Source organism: Rattus norvegicus, chromosome 8, assembly GCF_021556685.1.
Source record: "Rattus norvegicus strain SHRSP/BbbUtx chromosome 8, alternate assembly SHRSP_T2T, whole genome shotgun sequence".
Lineage (NCBI taxonomy): Eukaryota > Metazoa > Chordata > Mammalia > Rodentia > Muridae > Rattus > Rattus norvegicus.
Window position 1 is genome coordinate 29,334,589 of NC_141541.1, and position 18,283 is coordinate 29,352,871.

At 38.1% G+C, this 18,283-nt stretch overlaps 1 protein-coding gene across 3 annotated transcripts in view; it reads right to left on the bottom strand.

Moving 5' to 3' along the window:
- Positions 1 to 18,283, bottom strand: part of Dpy19l2 (dpy-19 like 2) — a 113,612-nt gene that overhangs the window by 17,430 nt on the left and 77,899 nt on the right. Inside the window, exons 15-17 of one of the 3 annotated variants that reach the window (NM_001429432.1) lie at positions 16,242 to 16,313; positions 13,879 to 13,925; positions 11,822 to 11,872 (exon numbers count right to left, since the gene is read on the bottom strand). In NM_001429432.1, the coding sequence (NP_001416361.1) occupies positions 11,822 to 11,872; positions 13,879 to 13,925; positions 16,242 to 16,313 (170 nt within the window). Of the gene's footprint in view, positions 1 to 11,821; positions 11,873 to 13,878; positions 13,926 to 16,204; positions 16,314 to 18,283 lie in introns of all 3 variants that reach the window. The other 2 variants (NM_001429433.1, XR_015626403.1) reach the window with 2 other exon arrangements.

The following is an 18,283-nucleotide window of genomic DNA, read 5'->3' on the forward strand; positions in this document are numbered from 1 at the left end:
CTTCATGACTCTTCCTCCTGTGAGTTAAAGGAATGCACTTGGATCAATGCAGAGCTGGACAGATGGCTTAGCACTTAAGAGTGGAGGGCCCAAGTTGGATTCCCAGCACCCACTTTGGTTGGTTCACAACCACTTGTAAAACGCGAGCTCCAGGGTACTGGATGTCTTCTGCCTTCTGAGGGTATATATATAAATAAATGAATAATAAAGTAAAAAAAAAGAGGCTTTCTTAGGGGAAGGACATGGGTGGGAGATGGGAGGGGAAAGGGGGGAACTTGATCATGTATGGGGAGGGGGGAACAGGAGAGAAGCCCTGAGGGCCAACAGAATGAATGGAAATATGCAACTTCAGTGAGTGGGAGGTGGGCAGAGCCTCTAGAATGTACCAGAGACCTGTGAGTGAGAGACTCTTAGGATTCAAAGGGAAGGACCTTAGATGTGGGGAGGGGGAATTTGTAGAGTCCACCTCCAGTAGAAAGAAAGAGCATCAAGTGGAGGGATGAAGTTTCCATCCTGTAGTCAAAAACTCTGACCCAGAATTATTCTTGTCTAAAAGAACTGCAGGGACAAAAAAAATAGAGAAGAGACGGAGAGAAAGGAGGTCCAGTGACCTGCCCAACTTGGGATCCATCTCAAGGGGAGGCTCCAAGGGCTGACACTATTACTGATACTAGGGTGTGCTTACAGACAGGAGCCTACCATGGCTGTCCTCTGAGAGGCCCAACAAGCAGCTGACCAAGACAGAAGCAGATACTTACTCCCAATCATTGGAATGAAGTCAGGGACCCCTGTGGTTGAATTAGGGAAAGGCTGGAAGAAGCTGAGGAGGAGGGTGACCTAGTAGGAAGACCAGCAGTCTCCACTGACCTGAACCCCTGAGATCTCTCAGACACAGAGTCAACAATAAGGCAGCACACATGAGATGGTCCAAGGCTCCCAACATATGTACAGCAGAGGACTGCCTGGTTTGGCTTCAGTGAAAGAAGTGTCTAGCCCTTGAGAGACTTGAGACCCCAGGGAGTGGGTTGGCCTGGATAGGGGAGGCATCCTCTTGAAGACGGGGGTGGGGGGGTGGGGGAGGAAAAGAATGAGGAACTGTGGGAGGATGAATCAGGAGGGGACAACAAATGGACTGTAAAAAAAATTAAAAATTTTAATTAAAAAAAAAAGAGGGCTTCTTAGATTCACCCACCTGGCATTGGCTTAACATGCATGAAAGAAGCAAGAGTAAAGAAATGTGAAGGCTATTGTTGTTATTCCTGTTATTCCTGTTATTGTTATTGTTTTGCTTTGCCAAAGCAGAAAGAAGAGCAATCAACAGAGAGAGGCATCATGGCACTGGAAGCACGCACTTGGAAACTGGGTCTCATGGGAGTCTAGCTGGTTCTCAAGAGCTGGTTTCCAGGAAATCCTGAGATTGGCCACTCCTCCCCAGTTTCTTTCTCTCTACTGCCTTCTCAGTTCGACCTACACCAGGATGTGATAATTTGTAAACAAACTAAATAATACAAATTTAGCAAAGTAAATAACAAACAATAAGACATATAAATAAAGCATCTCATAGAAATTAAAACAAATGAACTATGTTGCTTTTAAAAGATAAAATCAACTAGACTAAGAAGATAGAAGGCATTTTAAGGATATATTTATAATGAAAAAGAAATTATGACTAATGCTGCACCAATTAAGAAGATCACAGGGAAATTATTAAACATGTTTATAATGGCACTATTCCTCAAACAATTCAATAACGTTAAAGAATATTCCCAAGCCCATCTCAGAACACTACTACTCTGATAACACAACCAAAGACACTGTAGAACCACCACAAGCTCCATCCCCATTGACTATATTAAAAGATGAAAAAATCCTAATTAAATACAATCAAACAGACTCTGACAGTGCACTGACATCATTGTAAAGCACGAGCAAGTGGGATTCAGTCCTTAGGATGGTTCAATGTAGAAAACTAGAATTAGGGGCATGCCTGTTCAACCACAGGCCACAGCTGCCACAAGAGCAGGCAGGCTGCCCGTAGACATTTTCTATTCTCTCATTTCCCCAGCAAGCCCAACCCCTTGTGCCAGATAGAGCCTCTCCCCAACCTGTCCATGCCTCCTCTGGATCCCACAGACCATAGTGATACTTTGATTTCTTCCTTTCCAAGACCTCCTTCTGTTGTCTGATTGCTCTGACTCAGACTTCAAGTACTATATTGAATAGATAGTGAGCAGTCTAGTCTAGTCCCTGATTTTAGTGGGATTGCTTCAAGATCTTTCCATTTAGCTTGATGTTGGCTACTGGTTTGCTGCATATTACTTTTATTATGTTTAGGTATGGGCCTTAAATTCCGATCTTTCCAAGACTTTTGGCATTAAGTCTTCTATGAGGGTCTGATAGAGTTCTGCACTTAGTCCTTAGTGATCTGAAAAAATGCATGGGAGCATTACAATCTTCTTGTATCTGTTTGAGGCCTGTTTTGTGACTGATTATATGGTCAGTTTTGTAGACGGTACCATGAGGTACTGAGAAGAAGGTATATTCTTTTGTTTTAGGATGAAATGTTCTATAGATATCTGTTAAATCCATTTGGTTCGTAACTTATGTTAGTTTCTCTGTGCCTCTGTTTAGTTTCTGTGTCCATGATCTGTCCATTGCTGAGAGTGGGGTGTTGAAGTCTCCCACTATTATGGTGTGAGGTGGAATGTGTGCTTTGAGCTTTAGTAAGGTTTCTTTCATGAATGTAGGTGCCCTTGTATTTGGAGCACAGATATTCAGGACTGAAGGCTCATTTTGGTGGATTTTCCTTTGATGAATATGAAATGTCCTTCCTTATCTTTTTGGATAACTCTTGGTTGAAAGTTGATTTTATTCGATATTAGAATGGGTACTCCAGCTGTTTCTTCAAACCATTTGATTGGAAATTGTTTTCCTGACTTTTACTCAGGGGTAGTATCTGTCTTTGTCATTGAGGTGTGTTTACTGTATGGAGCAAAATTCTGGGCCCTCTTTATGTATCCAATCTGCTAGTCTATGTCTTTTTATTGGGGAATTTAGTTTATTGCTGTTAAGAGATATTCAGGAATAGTGATTTTTGTTTCCTGTTATTTTTGTTGTTAGAGGTAGAATTATGTTTGTTTGGCTCTCTTCTTTTGTGCTTGTTGCAAGAAGATTAATTTCTTGTATTTTCTAGGGTGTAGTTTCCCTCCTTGTGCTGGAGTTTTCCATCTATTATCCTTTTTAGGGCTGTATTTGTGGAAAGATATTGTGAAATTTGTTTTTTCCATGGAGTATCTTGGTTTCTCCATCTATAGTAATTGAGAGTTTTGCTGGATATAGTATCCTGGGCTGGCATTTATGTTCTCTTAGGGCCTGTATGACATCTGTCCAGGATCTTCTTGCTTTCACAGTCTCTGTTGAGATGTCTGGTATAATTCTGATAGGTCTTCCTTTATATGTTACTTGACCTTTTTCTCTTACTTCTTTTAATATTCTTTGTTTACTGCATTTTGTGTTTTGACTATTATGTGACAGGAAGAATTTCTTTTCTGGTCCAATCTATTTGGAATTCTGTAGGCTTCTTGTATGTTTAGGAGCATCTCTTTCTTTAGGTTAGGGAAGTTTTCTTCTATAATTTTGTTGAAGGTATTTTCTGGCCCTTTAATTTCCTCTATACCTATTATCCTTAGGTTTGATCTTCTCATTGTGTCCTGAATTTTTTGAATGTTTTGGGTTAGGAGCTTTTTGCATTTTACATTTTCTTTGATGGTTGTGTTGATGTTTTCTATGGTATCTTCTGCCCATGAGATTCTCTCTTTTATCTCTTGTATTCTGTTGATAATGCTTGTGTCTATGACTCCTGATCTCTTTCCTAGGTTTTGTATCTCCATGTTTGTCTCCCTTTGTGATTTCTTTATTGTATCTATTTCCATTTTTAAATACTGGACGGTTTTGTTCAATTCCTCACCCTGTTTGGTTGTGTCTTCCTGTAATTTTTTTAAGGGTTTTGTGTGTGTGTGTGAGTGTGTGTGTGTGTGTGTGTGTGTGTGTTTCCTCTTTAAGGGCTTCTACTTGTTTACTTTTGTTGTCCTGCATTTCTTTAAGGGAGTTATTTATGTCCTTCTTAAAGTTCTTTATCATTATCATGAGATGTGACTTTAAATCCAAATCTTGCTTTTCCAGTATGTTAGGACATCTGGTATTTACTTTGTTGAGAAGACTGTTGCTTAGGTTCCCAAGTCTTCCTCTTGCTATCTGGTTGCCTCTGCTGTTAGCTGGTTTGCTGTCTCTGACAGTGGCTTGGCCCTCCTATAAGCCTGTGTGCCAGCAGTATCTGGATACAGAGAGCTGTGGGACAGGCTCAGCTGTGGGTGTAGGCAGAAACTGGAAAAGTCCTATCCCACACTGATCCTGTGTCCATGTGTCCTGAGGGCTCCAGTCAGGTCCCTCGGAGCAGAAATGGTGGTCTTACTTCTGCTTTCAGGTGTGTCAGCACTCCTGGTGACTGGCTTTCAGCTCTGGGCATAGGCAAAGACCCAAAATATCCTGCCCCTGACTGTTCCTAGGTTCCTGTTTCTAGAGTGCTCTAGGCAGGTTCCTCTTGGGCCAGGAATGTGAACAGAAGTGGTGGTCTCCCCTGAGGTCTCAGGATTGTCCACACTTTTGAGAGTCCAGCTCTCTCCCTCATAGGATTTGGGCACCCCTATACTAGCAACTTAACAGTACAGCTGAAAATTCCAGAATCAAATTAAGCAATCAAATCTGAGAGGAATAAATGGCAGGAAATAGTGAAGGTTATAGCTGAAAGCAACCAATTAGAAACAAAGAGAACAGTACAAAGAACCAACAAAACCAAGAGCTAGCTCTTCTTAGATAACCAACAAGATAGACACACCCTTAACCAAACTAACTACAATGCACAGAGACAGCATCCAAATTCACAAAATCAGAAATGAAAAGCGAAACATAACAAGAGAATCTGAGAAACTTCAAAAAATTGTCAGATCTTACTATAAAAGCCTATATACACAATAAAACTGGAAAATCTAGATGAAGTGGCTGATTTTCTAGACAGATACCATATACCAAAGTTAAATCAAGATCAGGTAACCTATCTAAACAATTCCATAATCTCCAAGGAAATAGAAGCAGTCATTCAAAACTTCTCAACCATAAAAAAAAAACAAAAACAAAAACAAAAAACCAAACAAACAAAATCCCAGGGCCAGATGGTTTTAGGTGCAGAATTCTACTAGATTTTAAAAGAAGAGCTAATATCAATACTCCTCAAACTATTCCACAGAATAGAAACAGATGGGACACTACATGATTCATTCTAGGAGGCCACAGTTACCCTGATATCTAAGCCACACAAAGACCCAACAAAGAAAAATGAAATTTTAAAATTCATTTGATTTTTATTTCCCTGGTGATTAAGGATGTTGAAATTTTTCTTTAAGTAAATCTCAGATATTTCTGTACCATCTTTTGAGATTTCTCAATTTAGATCTGTACCTAAATTGCAATTAGGTTATTTGTTTTCATAATATTCAAGTTTTTTTTCATTCTTTATGTATTTTGGGTATTAGCCTCCTATTAGATGTGTACTTGACAAAAACCTCTTCCCATTCTATATCTGCCTGCTTTGTCTAAATGACAAAGTTTCTTTTGCCAGGCAGACACTTTTCTCTTCTATCAGGTTCAGTGTATCTGGATTTATGCTAAGGTCCTTGATCCATTTAGAGTTGAGCTTGGGCTAGGTGATAAATATGGATCTATTTGTATTCTTCTACATGCGGCCATCCAATTTGACCAACACCAGTTGTTCAAGATACTTTTTTTCTAGTGTATATTTCTGGATTGTTTATCAAAAATCAGTTGCCTGTAGATGCATACATTTATGTCTGGGTCTTCAATTTAATTCCATTTATCAATATCTATTTTGATGCTAATACCACTCTATTTTTTATTACTATAGCTTTGAAGTAAAACTTGAACTCAGAAGTGATGATACCTCCAGTAGTTCTTTTAGTGTTCAGTATTTTGGCTATCTTGGGACGTTTTTGTGTTGTTATACAAAGTTTACAAAGTTCTTCAAGTTCTACAAAGAACTGTGTTGGAATTTTAATGGGGATTGCAGTGAATTTGTAGATTTCTTTACATAAGATGGCCATTTTTACTATATTGATTCTACTTTTCCATGACCATAGGAGATCTTTCCATCTCCTGATATTTTCAGTTTCTTTCTTCAGTATCTTTCGAGTTTTCATTATATTAATCTTAAACCTCCTTGGCTAGTGATATATATCATATATCATATATATATATGCACATATATATATATGGAGAGAGAGAGAGAGATGTGTCTGTCTCTGTGTGTATCTTTTGTACATATAGTGTGTGTTTGTGTCTGTGGTGTGTGTATGTGTGTTTGTGTGTATTAATTTTGCCTCCTGCTACCTTGTTGAAAGTGTTTATTAGCTGTAGGATTTTCCTGGTGGAATTTTTAAGGTAATTTATGTATACAATCATATTATCTGCAAATAAATGTACTTTGACTTCTTCCTTTCATATTTGTATTCCCTTATCTCCTTCATCATCTTATTGATCTAGTGAAGACTTCAAGTATTATATTAAGTAAGTATGGAAGACATTAAAAAACTTGTCTTAGTCCAGATTTTAGTAGAAATTCTCTGGGTTTCTCCACATTTAGGTTGATGCTGGATATGGGCTTGCTGTAAATCACATTTATTATGTTGAGGAATGTGCCTTGTATCCCTAATCTCGCTGGACTTTTATCATAAAGGGGTTTTGGATTTTTGTCAAAGATCTTTTGTACAACTGATGAGAGGTCCATGTGGTTTGTGTCTTTCATTCTATTTATATGGTGGATAACATTTATCAGGTTTATGGACTGAAAGGCGCTTGCATCTCTAGGATGATCCACCATGATCACATGGTGGATGAACGATTAGATATATTCCTAGATCCGTATGTAAATATTTTACTGGGAAATGTTGCATCTATGTTCCTATAATTCTATTTATTTGTTGAATCATTTTGAAGTTTGGATATCAGAGTAAATGTAGCCTTGTAAGATGAACTGGGCAATGTTACTTCTGTTTTGATTTTGTGGAATAATTTGATGTGTATTGGCATTAATTCTTGTTTAAAAGTCTGGTAGAATTCTGTGCTAAAACCATCTGGGCATGGCCTTTTTGTTGTTGTTTCCTTGTAGACTTTTAATTATGGCTTCTCTTTCATTGGGGGTTATAAATCTTCTAAATTGCTTATCTGATCTTGATTTAACTTTGGTAATTGGCATATATATATCAAGGAAATTATCATTTCTTTTAGATTTTACTAGGTGGTGTTGTATAGGTTTTTAAAATATGTCTTTATGATTCTTTGGATTTCCAAGATGCCCTTTAATATGTCCCCCATTTCATCTCTAATTTTGTTGATTTGGATTATCTCTTTCTGCTTTTGAGTTAACTTGGATGTTAAAACCCAGGCCATGGGTCAGAACCCATCTACAACACTGAACAATTACATAGCCCAGGGACCTAGGCGAAAACTAAATACTACTGTTCTGCTAAAATGACCCCTAATGATATTCTGAAATACTCATAGATCAGTGCCTCTTTTAGTCATCATCAGAGACCCTCCTTCCTGCAGTAGATGTGAACAAACACAGAGACTCACAAATGGACAATGTGCAGAAAGCAAGAAATTTTGGAACTTTCACTCCTAAATGGGATATCTCTATCACATTCCTCCACTCAGAGATCAAGAAATCAGCAAAAGAGGAGACAGAAAGAGTGCAAGAGTCAGGGAAGATGGAGGACACCAAGGAATCAGGGTTTCTAAACACAACAGGTCTGGGACACATATGAACTCACAGAGACTGTGAGCATAAACTTCTACCGCACAGATAGGGTCCTAAAGCTAAAAGAAGTGGACACAGACACCCATCCCTAACCCAGAAGCTATCTTTAAATGATATTCACTCTCCAATGGAGTCTCACTGAGTATATAAACTACTCTTGAGGGTAATCCTCATGTCCAGTAGTAGATGATAAACACACACACAAACACACAGACACACAGACACACACAGACACACACAGACACACACAGACACACACACACACACACACACACACAAACCACAACGGCATCAAAGAACATACTTGCCCTTTAACCCATAATGCTTTGTCATGACTTTTTTTTTAACTTTCCAGTCTATTGTATATTTATTATGGCTTCTAGATTTGTGCTTTTATGGGATTCCTATGTGTGAACATGTGTGTTTCTTCAATTATATGTATTTCTTGTGCTTCTTCTTTGACTCCCTTTTCCTGTTTGTTTTGTCCTATTCTGGCTTGTTTGTTTGTTTATTTATTTTATTATTATCATATATATACTGTTTGCTCTCTGAAGACAGATGTGTATTTCTAAGGAAGGGGTAAGAAGGATCTCAGAGGAATTTGGGGAGGGAAAACTAATCAGAATATCTTAGTTAGGATTTCCACTGCTGTGAAGAGACACCATGATCAAGGCAACTCTTATAAAGGAAACATTTAATTGAGTTTGGCTTACATTTTCAGAGATTTAGTCCATTATCACCAAGGCAGGAAGCATGGCAGTGTGCAAGCATACACAGTGCTGGAGAAACTGAAAGTTCTACATTTTGATCCACAGGCAGTAAGAAAGATCCTGGATGTTTTTCACCCTGGGTATAACTTGAACATTTAAGACCTCCACAGTGGCACACTTCCTCAAACAAGACCACACCTCCTCCAATAAGGCCACAGCTCCTAATAGTGGCATTCCCTATGGCCAAGCATTAAAAGCACATGAATCTAAAGGAGGCAAACCTATTCAAATCACATTTCATTCTCTGGCCCCCATAGGCTTATAGCCATAGTATAATGCAAAATGCATTTAGTCAAATTTCAAAAGTCCCCATAGTCTATCACAGTCTCAACAATGTTTTAAAAGTCTAAAGTTCAAAGTCTTTTCTGAGATTCATATACTCACTTAACTGCAATCCCTTATAAAATTAAAATCAAAATGCAGACTACATGCTTCCAACATATCATGGTACATGATGTACATTAATGTTCCAAAACATAGGCAAGGGAGGATAGTGAGGAAATAGTGGACCAAAGCAATACTGAAAACCATCCAAGCAAACTCCAAACTTCTGCTTTTTTGACTACAACACACCTCTTTATCTTGGGCTGGTTCCACCCCATTACCATCTTTCCATGACAGGTATACCACGGCTCTGGCATCTCTAACATCTTAGGGTTTCCAGGGAAATCCAGGCTTTACCTTTACAGTTTTTGCTGCTGCTGCTGTTCTTGGTGGTCATCCTATGTGTCTTAGTTAGGGTTTTACTGCTATGAACAGATACCATGACCAAGGCAATTCTTATAAGGACAACATTTAACTGGGGCTAACTTACATGTTCAAAGGTTTAGTCCATTATCTTCAAAGTGGTAACATGTCAACATCCAGGCAGGCATGGTTCAGGAGGAACTGAGAGTTCTACATCTTCATCTGAAGGCTGCTGGAAGAATACTGGCTCCCAGACAGCTAGGATGAGGGTCTTAAGGCCCACATGCACAGTGACACACCTACTCCAACAGGACCACACCTTCTAATAGTGCCACTACCTGGGCCAAGCATATATAAACCATCACGGCATGGTACCGGCACCTCCAAAATGATGGGGTCTTCTGCTGCAGTTGGGCCGCACTTTTACAACAGCCTTTCATAGTGATAAAAATGTTGCCAAGCCAAGGTTTCTTTGCATAACCCATTCAGTCCTGGATCTTCAACTGATACTGCAGCTGAAGCTTCACCAATGCCCTCTCCCAACCTCTCACAGTGCCAAAACTCATCTGTTATGCATGACCCCTTCATGCATTCAAAATCAATACTACCTTGCTGACTCTTATACATTACCAAGTCCAAATGCCAGCACAAGATACAACCTTAGCTACCTCACACAGTGGCCTTTCTGGGCCTCCATACAAGAGCACCCCTGACACATTCATGGCTTTAACAACTTTCCTTAGTCCCTAATCCTAAAGCCAGAACCACATGGCCAAAGTTGTTGAATTCCCCTCCTTGGTGGGGCTGGAACATAGTCTCCTTATAATTACATCTTCACCAGCTTTCTGTTTTCAATGTATTTCCTTCACTGCCTAAGCTTGGCTGTTCTGGGACTTACTCTGTAGACTGACCTTGAACTCAGAGATCTGCATGCCTCTGTTTCCTGAGTGCTGTGATTAAAGGTGTATGCTACTCCATCTAGACCTAAGATTTTCTTTCAATTCTTTTCATTATAGAGTCTTGTAAAGATGACCACTATGCCTCAAGATCTAGATTAAAATCTTGTGTCAATCAATCCAGATCAAAAGCAAGTTGCCTTCCTGACTCAAAATCTGGATCAGAAGCGTCCTCCAAGAAGCCCTTGGTCCTGCCATGGCTGGACCCCCCAGTGTAGGGGAATCTCAGGGTGGGGAGGCAGTTTGGGAGCGGGGACACGCTTATAGAAGGAAGAAAGGGGAGAGGGATAGGATAAGGGGCTTATGGATGGGAAACCAGGAAAGGGAATAACACTTGAAATGTAAATAAAAAATATCAAATTTAAAAAATGAAAATATAATAAATGAAATGAAGAACCCCCCAAATGTGCCCTCCATTACTTTTTTTTTACCCATCTTTATTAACTTGGGTATTTCTTATTTACATTTTGATTGTTATTGCCTTCCCTGGTTTCCCCCTAACCCCTCCCTCTTCCCTTCTACATGGGTGTTCCCCTCGCCATCCTCCCCCCATTACTGCCCTCCCCCCAACAATCAAGTTCACTGGGGGTTCAGTCTTGGCAGGACCAAGGGCTTTCCCTTCCACTGGTGCCCTTACTAGGCTATTCATTGCTACCTATGAGGTTGGAGCCCAGGGTCAGTCCATGTATAGTCTTTGGGTAGTGGCTTAGTTCCTGGAAGCTCTGGTTGCTTGGCATTGTTGTTCATATGGGGTCTCAAGCCCCTTCAAGCTCTTTCAGTCCTTTCTCTGATTCCTTCAACGGGGGTCCCGTTCTCAGTTCAGTGGTTTGCTGCTGGCATTCGCCTATGTATTTGCTGTATTCTAGCTGTGTCTCTCAGGAGAGATCTACATCCGGTTCCTGTCGGCCTGAACTTCTTTGTTTCATCCATCTTGTCTAGTTTGGTGGCTGTATATGTATGGGCCACATGTGGGGAAGGCTCTGAATGGGTGTTCCTTCTGCCTCTGTTCTACACTTTGTCTCCCTATACCCTCCCAAGGGTATTCTTGTTCCCCTTTTAAAGAAGGAGTGAAGCATTCACATTTTGGTCATCCCTCTTGAGTTTCATGTGTTCTGTGCATCTAGGGTAATTCAAGCATTTGGGCTAATATCCACTTATCAATGAGTGCATACCATATGAGTTTTTCTGTGATTGGATTACCTCACTCAGGATGATATTTTCCAGTTCCATCCATTTGCCTATGAATTTCATAAAGTCATTGTTTTTGATAGCTGAGTAATATTCCATTGTGTAGATGTACCACATTTTCTGTATCCATTCCTCTGTTGAAGGGCATCTGGGTTCTTTCCAGCTTCTGGCTATTATAGCTAAATCTCATGGAGACATTTCCTCAACTGTGGCTCCTTTCCCTGTGATGACTCTAGCTTATGTCATGTTTACAAACAAAGCAAACCACTACATGAGATATATTGTATGAAAACAATCTATTTTCAAAAATAGAGAGTCAAAACATTGATTACCTCAAGTCTTGATAAAACTTGAACTTCAGACTTTCATTCCGTGTTAAAATTCTTAAATACAATGAGCATTTGAACACCAATGAATGAATTTTATCTTATGAAATGGCCACAAGTCAATAGGAGCAAGAAAAGAAAGGTTATGTTTTCAAATGATTTGTTTGGGGAAAGCCAAGATGATAAGGAGGAGAGTCAGGGTGGTGAATTCAGATTACCATCTTGACCATATTTAAAATCACCATGGAAATGAACAAATCTTTAAAGCATCTATGAGAGATTATCTGGATTAAGTTAATTAAAATTGGAAAACCCTCCTAAATGTGTCCATCACAGTTCCATGGTTGGAGTCCTGGACTAATTAATAAAAAGAGAAAGAAAGAAAAGCACAAACGTTATCACTCTGTGCTTTCTGACTATACATGCAGCCTTCTGGCCACTACTGCCCCTATGCCAACCATTGACTGTATCCCCTGGAAAACTCAGACAAAGCAAACTGTGTCTTCCTCGGGGTATTCTCCTCAGAGTGTCTTTTTTCTTTCTTCTCTCTCTCTCTCTCTCTCTCTCTCTCTCTCTCTCTCTCTCTCTCTCTCTCTCTCTCTCTCTCTCTCTTTTTGTTGTTAAAGTTCTATTTGTCGTATTATGTGAGTACACTGCTGCTGTCTTCAGACACACCAGAAGAGGGCACCAGATCCCAATACAGATGACTGTGTGCCACCATGTGGTTCCTGGGAATTGAACTCATGACCTCTGGAAGAGCAGTCAGTGCTCTTAACCACTGAGCCATCTCTCCAGCCTCAACAATATTTCTAACCAACAAGTGAACACAGAAAACAAGAGAGTTTTTATATAGTTGTGAAATTTTAAAATTAACCTATAAATTATAAGCTCATTCCAGACTTCAAACTATATGGCATGAGCACTACATAAAGGTTTATTGACTAAAAAGAAATAAATCAGTAAGAAGAAATAAAATAAACAGACCTTGGGAAACCTATAAAAGTTCACTTTCTGCTACTTAATCAGTCAGAAAGACTTCTTTATTCTGAATTATTTTTTCAATCATTTGCCCCCCAAAAGCCTTTCCTTTTCCACATTTCATTACTTTGCAAGCATCTGAGAATAGTTTACACATCTTTATTAGTTATGTTTCATTCAGTGAAATGTACCATGCCCCTTATGCATTTCTTATAGAAGAAATTATCAAGGACACTTGCATAGAATGTCAAGACATACTTCCCCAGCTCCTATCTGATGTACAGAACACAGTGTGCTTATTAGCACTTTGTTTTGGAAATTATTTCAACAATGCACTCAAAGTTTTACATTAGCTTCTCTGGCAACCACACAAATCTGCTCATAAAAAATATTAGCACAGAAGATATAAAGGCTTGAGAAGACACTCAACACTATTGGCACAATTTTTCTATAAATATAAGCTGTCTAAAACATAAAAGACATTAAGTAAAATTAAATTATGTAACTAATGATACAAAACATAGTTTGAAATAACATTTCTTCAGAAGGTAGTTTCCTCCACTATTATTTCCTAAGACTTAGCAATTTACGTGACATGTGTTAAATATATAAGGTATTTCACTGGCCTTAGTCCAGGCCTTGATTTTAGAAATTCTACTGAAACCATTAAAAATATAGAAAAAAATATTTTCAAAAATAAATTTGGTAAAAAAATTTGATAAATGTTTAGAAATATAATAATCATCTGTTTTGAAAGTTAAAAATAAGGATGGTTTAAATAAAATTTAAGCTATTTCTGTTTATGAACTTGAAACTCTGGTGATATATTAAAATTGAGCGAGTTTAAACTATAAGCTGTTTCACAAACATAAATATCTATATAAATATTTCTTATTTATATTTATAAATATTAAGTTATTTTGAATATATAGAAAAATCCAAAACAGAGACTTAAAAGAAAAAAATATATTGCGTTCTTATCTAAATGTTGAAATAAATGCATATTCATTTGAGAATGTCTTAATATTTAATGTTATTAAATAATGAACATGGTATGACTTTAAAGACAACTGTGAAATAATTACCTCTGATAAGTGTTTGTATACAAGACACATAAGATATCACGAACAATCTGTGAACAGAATCAGTTGATGAAACTTTGACAGTCTAGTAACACATTGAAACTCCTGCTGCTATAAACCACCAAACCCCCGCAAGCTTACAAGTAAGTTCTTTTCCTTTGTATTGTTTGTTCCTTTGTTTTTGGGTCTTTAGGTATAAATATCTTCCTGGCCTATGTTGGCCTGGAGCTGGTCATTCTTGTACCTCACCTTCCCCATCCTGAGATTACAGGTCTGTATCATCAAAATGAATTTATTTAATTGAGTTAAAATCTCTCTACTAGCTCACTCCCAGCTTTAAATCATAAATTTAAGACTGCAACTTTCTGGTGTATTCAGTAAGAATGGTAGAGTAAAGCTTAGTCTATTTCAGCTCTGAAGTGCTTAAGCTTCATAATGAGAAGAGCTACTTACTATTGTTGAAACGTCATATTTGCTGGATGGTGGTGAGGTTAACAATCTAAGTGTGGGAGCCTCTACCATGCACCTTAGACAATTTCAGCCTCTAAATCCCCCCTGTTGTTCTTCCTATTTCACCTCTCTTTTCTGCTCACCTAGATTCCTGTTTTACTCAATGCTTTAGATAATTATTAAATAAGTTATTAGTGAAGTTATTAGTGTATTTGCTTTCTTGACTACATCAATCCAAGGTAGTCACTATAGGAAGATCATCAGTTCTCATGAGAATGTAGCAATTGAAGGAGAGATCATACTTTATAGAAAAATATCACAAACTTAAGGACAGCATAAATATGATATTAATTCAATATGTACCAAATAATATAAATGAAATTATAGCTACATATTCAAATTGACAACTTGAGGGTATAAATATCAAAATGGCAATTTGGAGGAGTTACATATTTATGCTTTCTCAGTGGAGTCATGCTACATATGCCATCCTTAGTCTATGGGGATATTTTATATAAGTAAAAATTTAAAACATCAGCTATATTCACCGAGTAAAAAATAAGCCATACAGGGCAAAGCAAGACTGAAGCGTTTACAGGGTAGAAGCAAAAAAATTGAACTTTAGTGGCTACAGGTGTGTGTGTGTGTGTGTGTGTGTGTGTGTGTGTGTGTGTCTGTGTCTGTGTGTCTGTGTCTGTGTGTCTGTGTGTGTCTGTGTGTGTTTCTTTACACATTCATGAGTTCAGTTTAGGCAGTACAGTGTTTGGATGCTAGTAAAATACTTGTTAGTGTCTGTGTTTAACTTTTTTTAAAAAAAATAGTAGATCAAGTTATCCTTCAACTATGCTAGATGGTTCTACAGTCAACAGTTACTTTATGCTTTGCCCCTAAGCTTAAGTTGAGCCTGTCAAGAGTGCCATCATTTACTTCAGTGGAGTAGAAACAGGCTCTATAATATATCTTATCTTTGAGCTTGGGTGGACCAGGACAACAGAAAACAATAGCTTTTGTTCTCATCCAGCCCATTTCAGTTCTTCTCCTTGTCCTGACTGCTCCCAGTGGGACAGAACCAGGTCAGGTGTAAATAGCAGAGGTGCAGACTTGGAGAGTAGTGCCTGTCTTCATTATTCACAGACTAGTCATATTCTAGGCAGAAACACGGGGACAAGGGGTGGGGCTTAGGAACGACATGGAGAGTACATAAAAAGTTTTAACTTTAAGTAGAGAAATTTCTTTCAACTGGACTACAAATGGAATTGTTGGTGAGGAATCATGGTATCATCTACCAAACAATATAAATAAACATGTTGACCTTGGACACAACTAACAATATAATAAAAATGGCTCAAAGCTGTTAAAAGTACCTTAATGGTTTCTGTTATTAAAGACTTGAGCCATGAAAATATGCATGTGAAGTTTTAAAGATGAGTTCTTCTAACATGATATTGTATTGTCATAAAAAATATCTGTGTAGTTGTTTTTGCTGGCTGTATAAATTTATCCTGTGCACAACTACTTGAAATAGCTGATGATGTCTTTGACTGTGTTTAAACCTGTCACTCTCCTTTTTACTCATGGCATGTGACATCACATTTATTCTACAGATGCTTGTTCAGCATTTCACAATGCATGGTCGTGGCTGTCCAAAAGTTGCCATGGTTTACTTGTCTGTCATATCACACCCCTAATTAAATGTGATTATATAGTCAGTGATGGGTGAAAAATACCTTTGAAAGAATAGAATATCTTTAATAATGTAATTTTTAAAAGTAGAGTGCCAGATAGAGACATCAATAAAATGGTTTAGATAGATAAATAGAATTCATCCTGAAAGGAAAGAAGGAATTTGAGCAACTTGCATTAATCTATATTTTTTCACATGGTAAATCCACAAAAAGTTATAAATCTTTACATACCATTTTAAAGATAAGATAAGTAATCACTAGGACAAGTGGAAGCAATAATGTTTTTGTGTATCTCAGTGGAGTCTGAAATAAAGCAAACAATTCAAAATGGTTAATTACAAAATTTTACAACGAAGCAGTAAATATCTAAGTACCACAATGATTTTTGATAAAGATTAAAATTTTCTTCTCTTTAGAAAAATGTGTGCTTATCAATGCTACTGAAGAATTCGTGGATAAAATGATAAAAGTGGCAATAAAAAAGCATCCAATGAAGACAGCAGACTAGAAGCTGCCTTTGTGACCTAGTTATGAGGTTGGTTTTGAAAACAAGAGGCTCTACTCTAAAGGAAGAGAGGAACTTCTGAAAAGTTCACAAAGGTGGAAAAGACTAGTGGAGAAGTGTGGAGGAGGAGATTTTTAATGTATATGTTAGTTTAAATAAACTTAGTCCCCATAGGCTCACATATTTGAATATTTAGTCAACAGTGAGTGGCACTATTTAAAAGAATTAAGAGGTATGGGTTTGTTGGAAAAGTGTTTCACTGGGGGTGGGCTTTGAGGTTTCAGGAGCTCAAGCCAGGTCCAGAGTCTCTCTTTTTGTTCCACTGGCTACTGATTCTGGCGTAGCACTCTTAGCTACCTCTCCAGAACCGTGTCTGCCTGCATGCCACCATGCTTTTTCCCATTATGACAATGAATTAACTCTGAAACTGTAAGCAAGCCCCGGATTAAATGCTTTTCAGTATAAGAGTGATAGTATCACTTCACAGCAAGAAAATACAGATTAAAAGAATGTATCAAAATCAACTCCAACCCTGCAGCTACCTAGTAAGGAGAGGGGAAGAAAAGTCCACTTAAGAGGAAATCCTGCTGCCTATCACCTGAACAGCCCCACTCCCAAAGACACATTCTATACTCCTACTTCAGTGCCTTCTAGAACTCTTCCCACAGTTCAGGCAGATTCCCAATGCTCAGGCATAGGTCACACCAGTTAGAAGAAGAGAGTAACCCTGCTGAAGCAAAGGCCAAGCTGCTCTCAAGAAATAATAACAAAATTAGCAGCAGAAAGAGCAATGTGGCATGGCCAGAGCCCAGCTATTCTCTGACTGCAAGACCTGAATATTTGAGTGCAGCTGAAGCACAAGAAAATGACTTTAAAATCAACTTTATGAAGATGATAGAGAACTTTAAAGAAGAAATAGAAATAAGACCCTTAAAGAACTCAGAAAAAGACAAGAATTTAGAAGAAATCGATAAATCCCTTAAAGAAAACAAAAAACATTCATGTCAAGAAAAATAAACAAATGGGTGAAAACCTGAAAATGGAAATAGAACCAATTTAAACACACACACACACACACACACACACACACACACACACACACACACACAGAGGAACACAAATGTTGGATCTAAAGTGTACCTGACACAAAATTCCAGGAAATCCAGGACATTATGAAAAGACTAAACCTAACAATAATAAAAATAGAAAAAGAATAATCCCAGCTCAAAAACCCAGAAAGTGTATTTTTAAAAATCATAGGAGGAAATTTTCCTAACCTAAAGATGGGCATGCCTATAAAGGTAAAAGAAGCTTAAAGAACAAAAACAATGGTATCAGAAAAGAAAGCCCCCCCTACCCTGGCCAATACACACACACACACACACACACACACACACACACACACACACACACACACACACACACAGAGAGAGAGAGAGAGAGAGAGAGAGAGTAATTAAAAACTAAACAAAAAGAACAAGGAAAGAATACTAAAAGTTTCAAGGGAAACAACTAAATACCATTAAAAGGCAGACCTATCAGAATTATGCCTGATTTCACAACAGAGACTCTAAAAACGAGAAGGGCCTGGGCAGATGTCTTACAGGCTCTTAAGAGACCGTAGATGCCACAGATACCAGACCAGACTACCACAGTCAGCAAAATCTTCCATTGCCACAGACAGAACAAATAAGATACTGCATGACAAAGTCAAATTTAAACAATTGCTATACACAAATCTAGCCCTATAAAAGCACTAGAAAGCAAA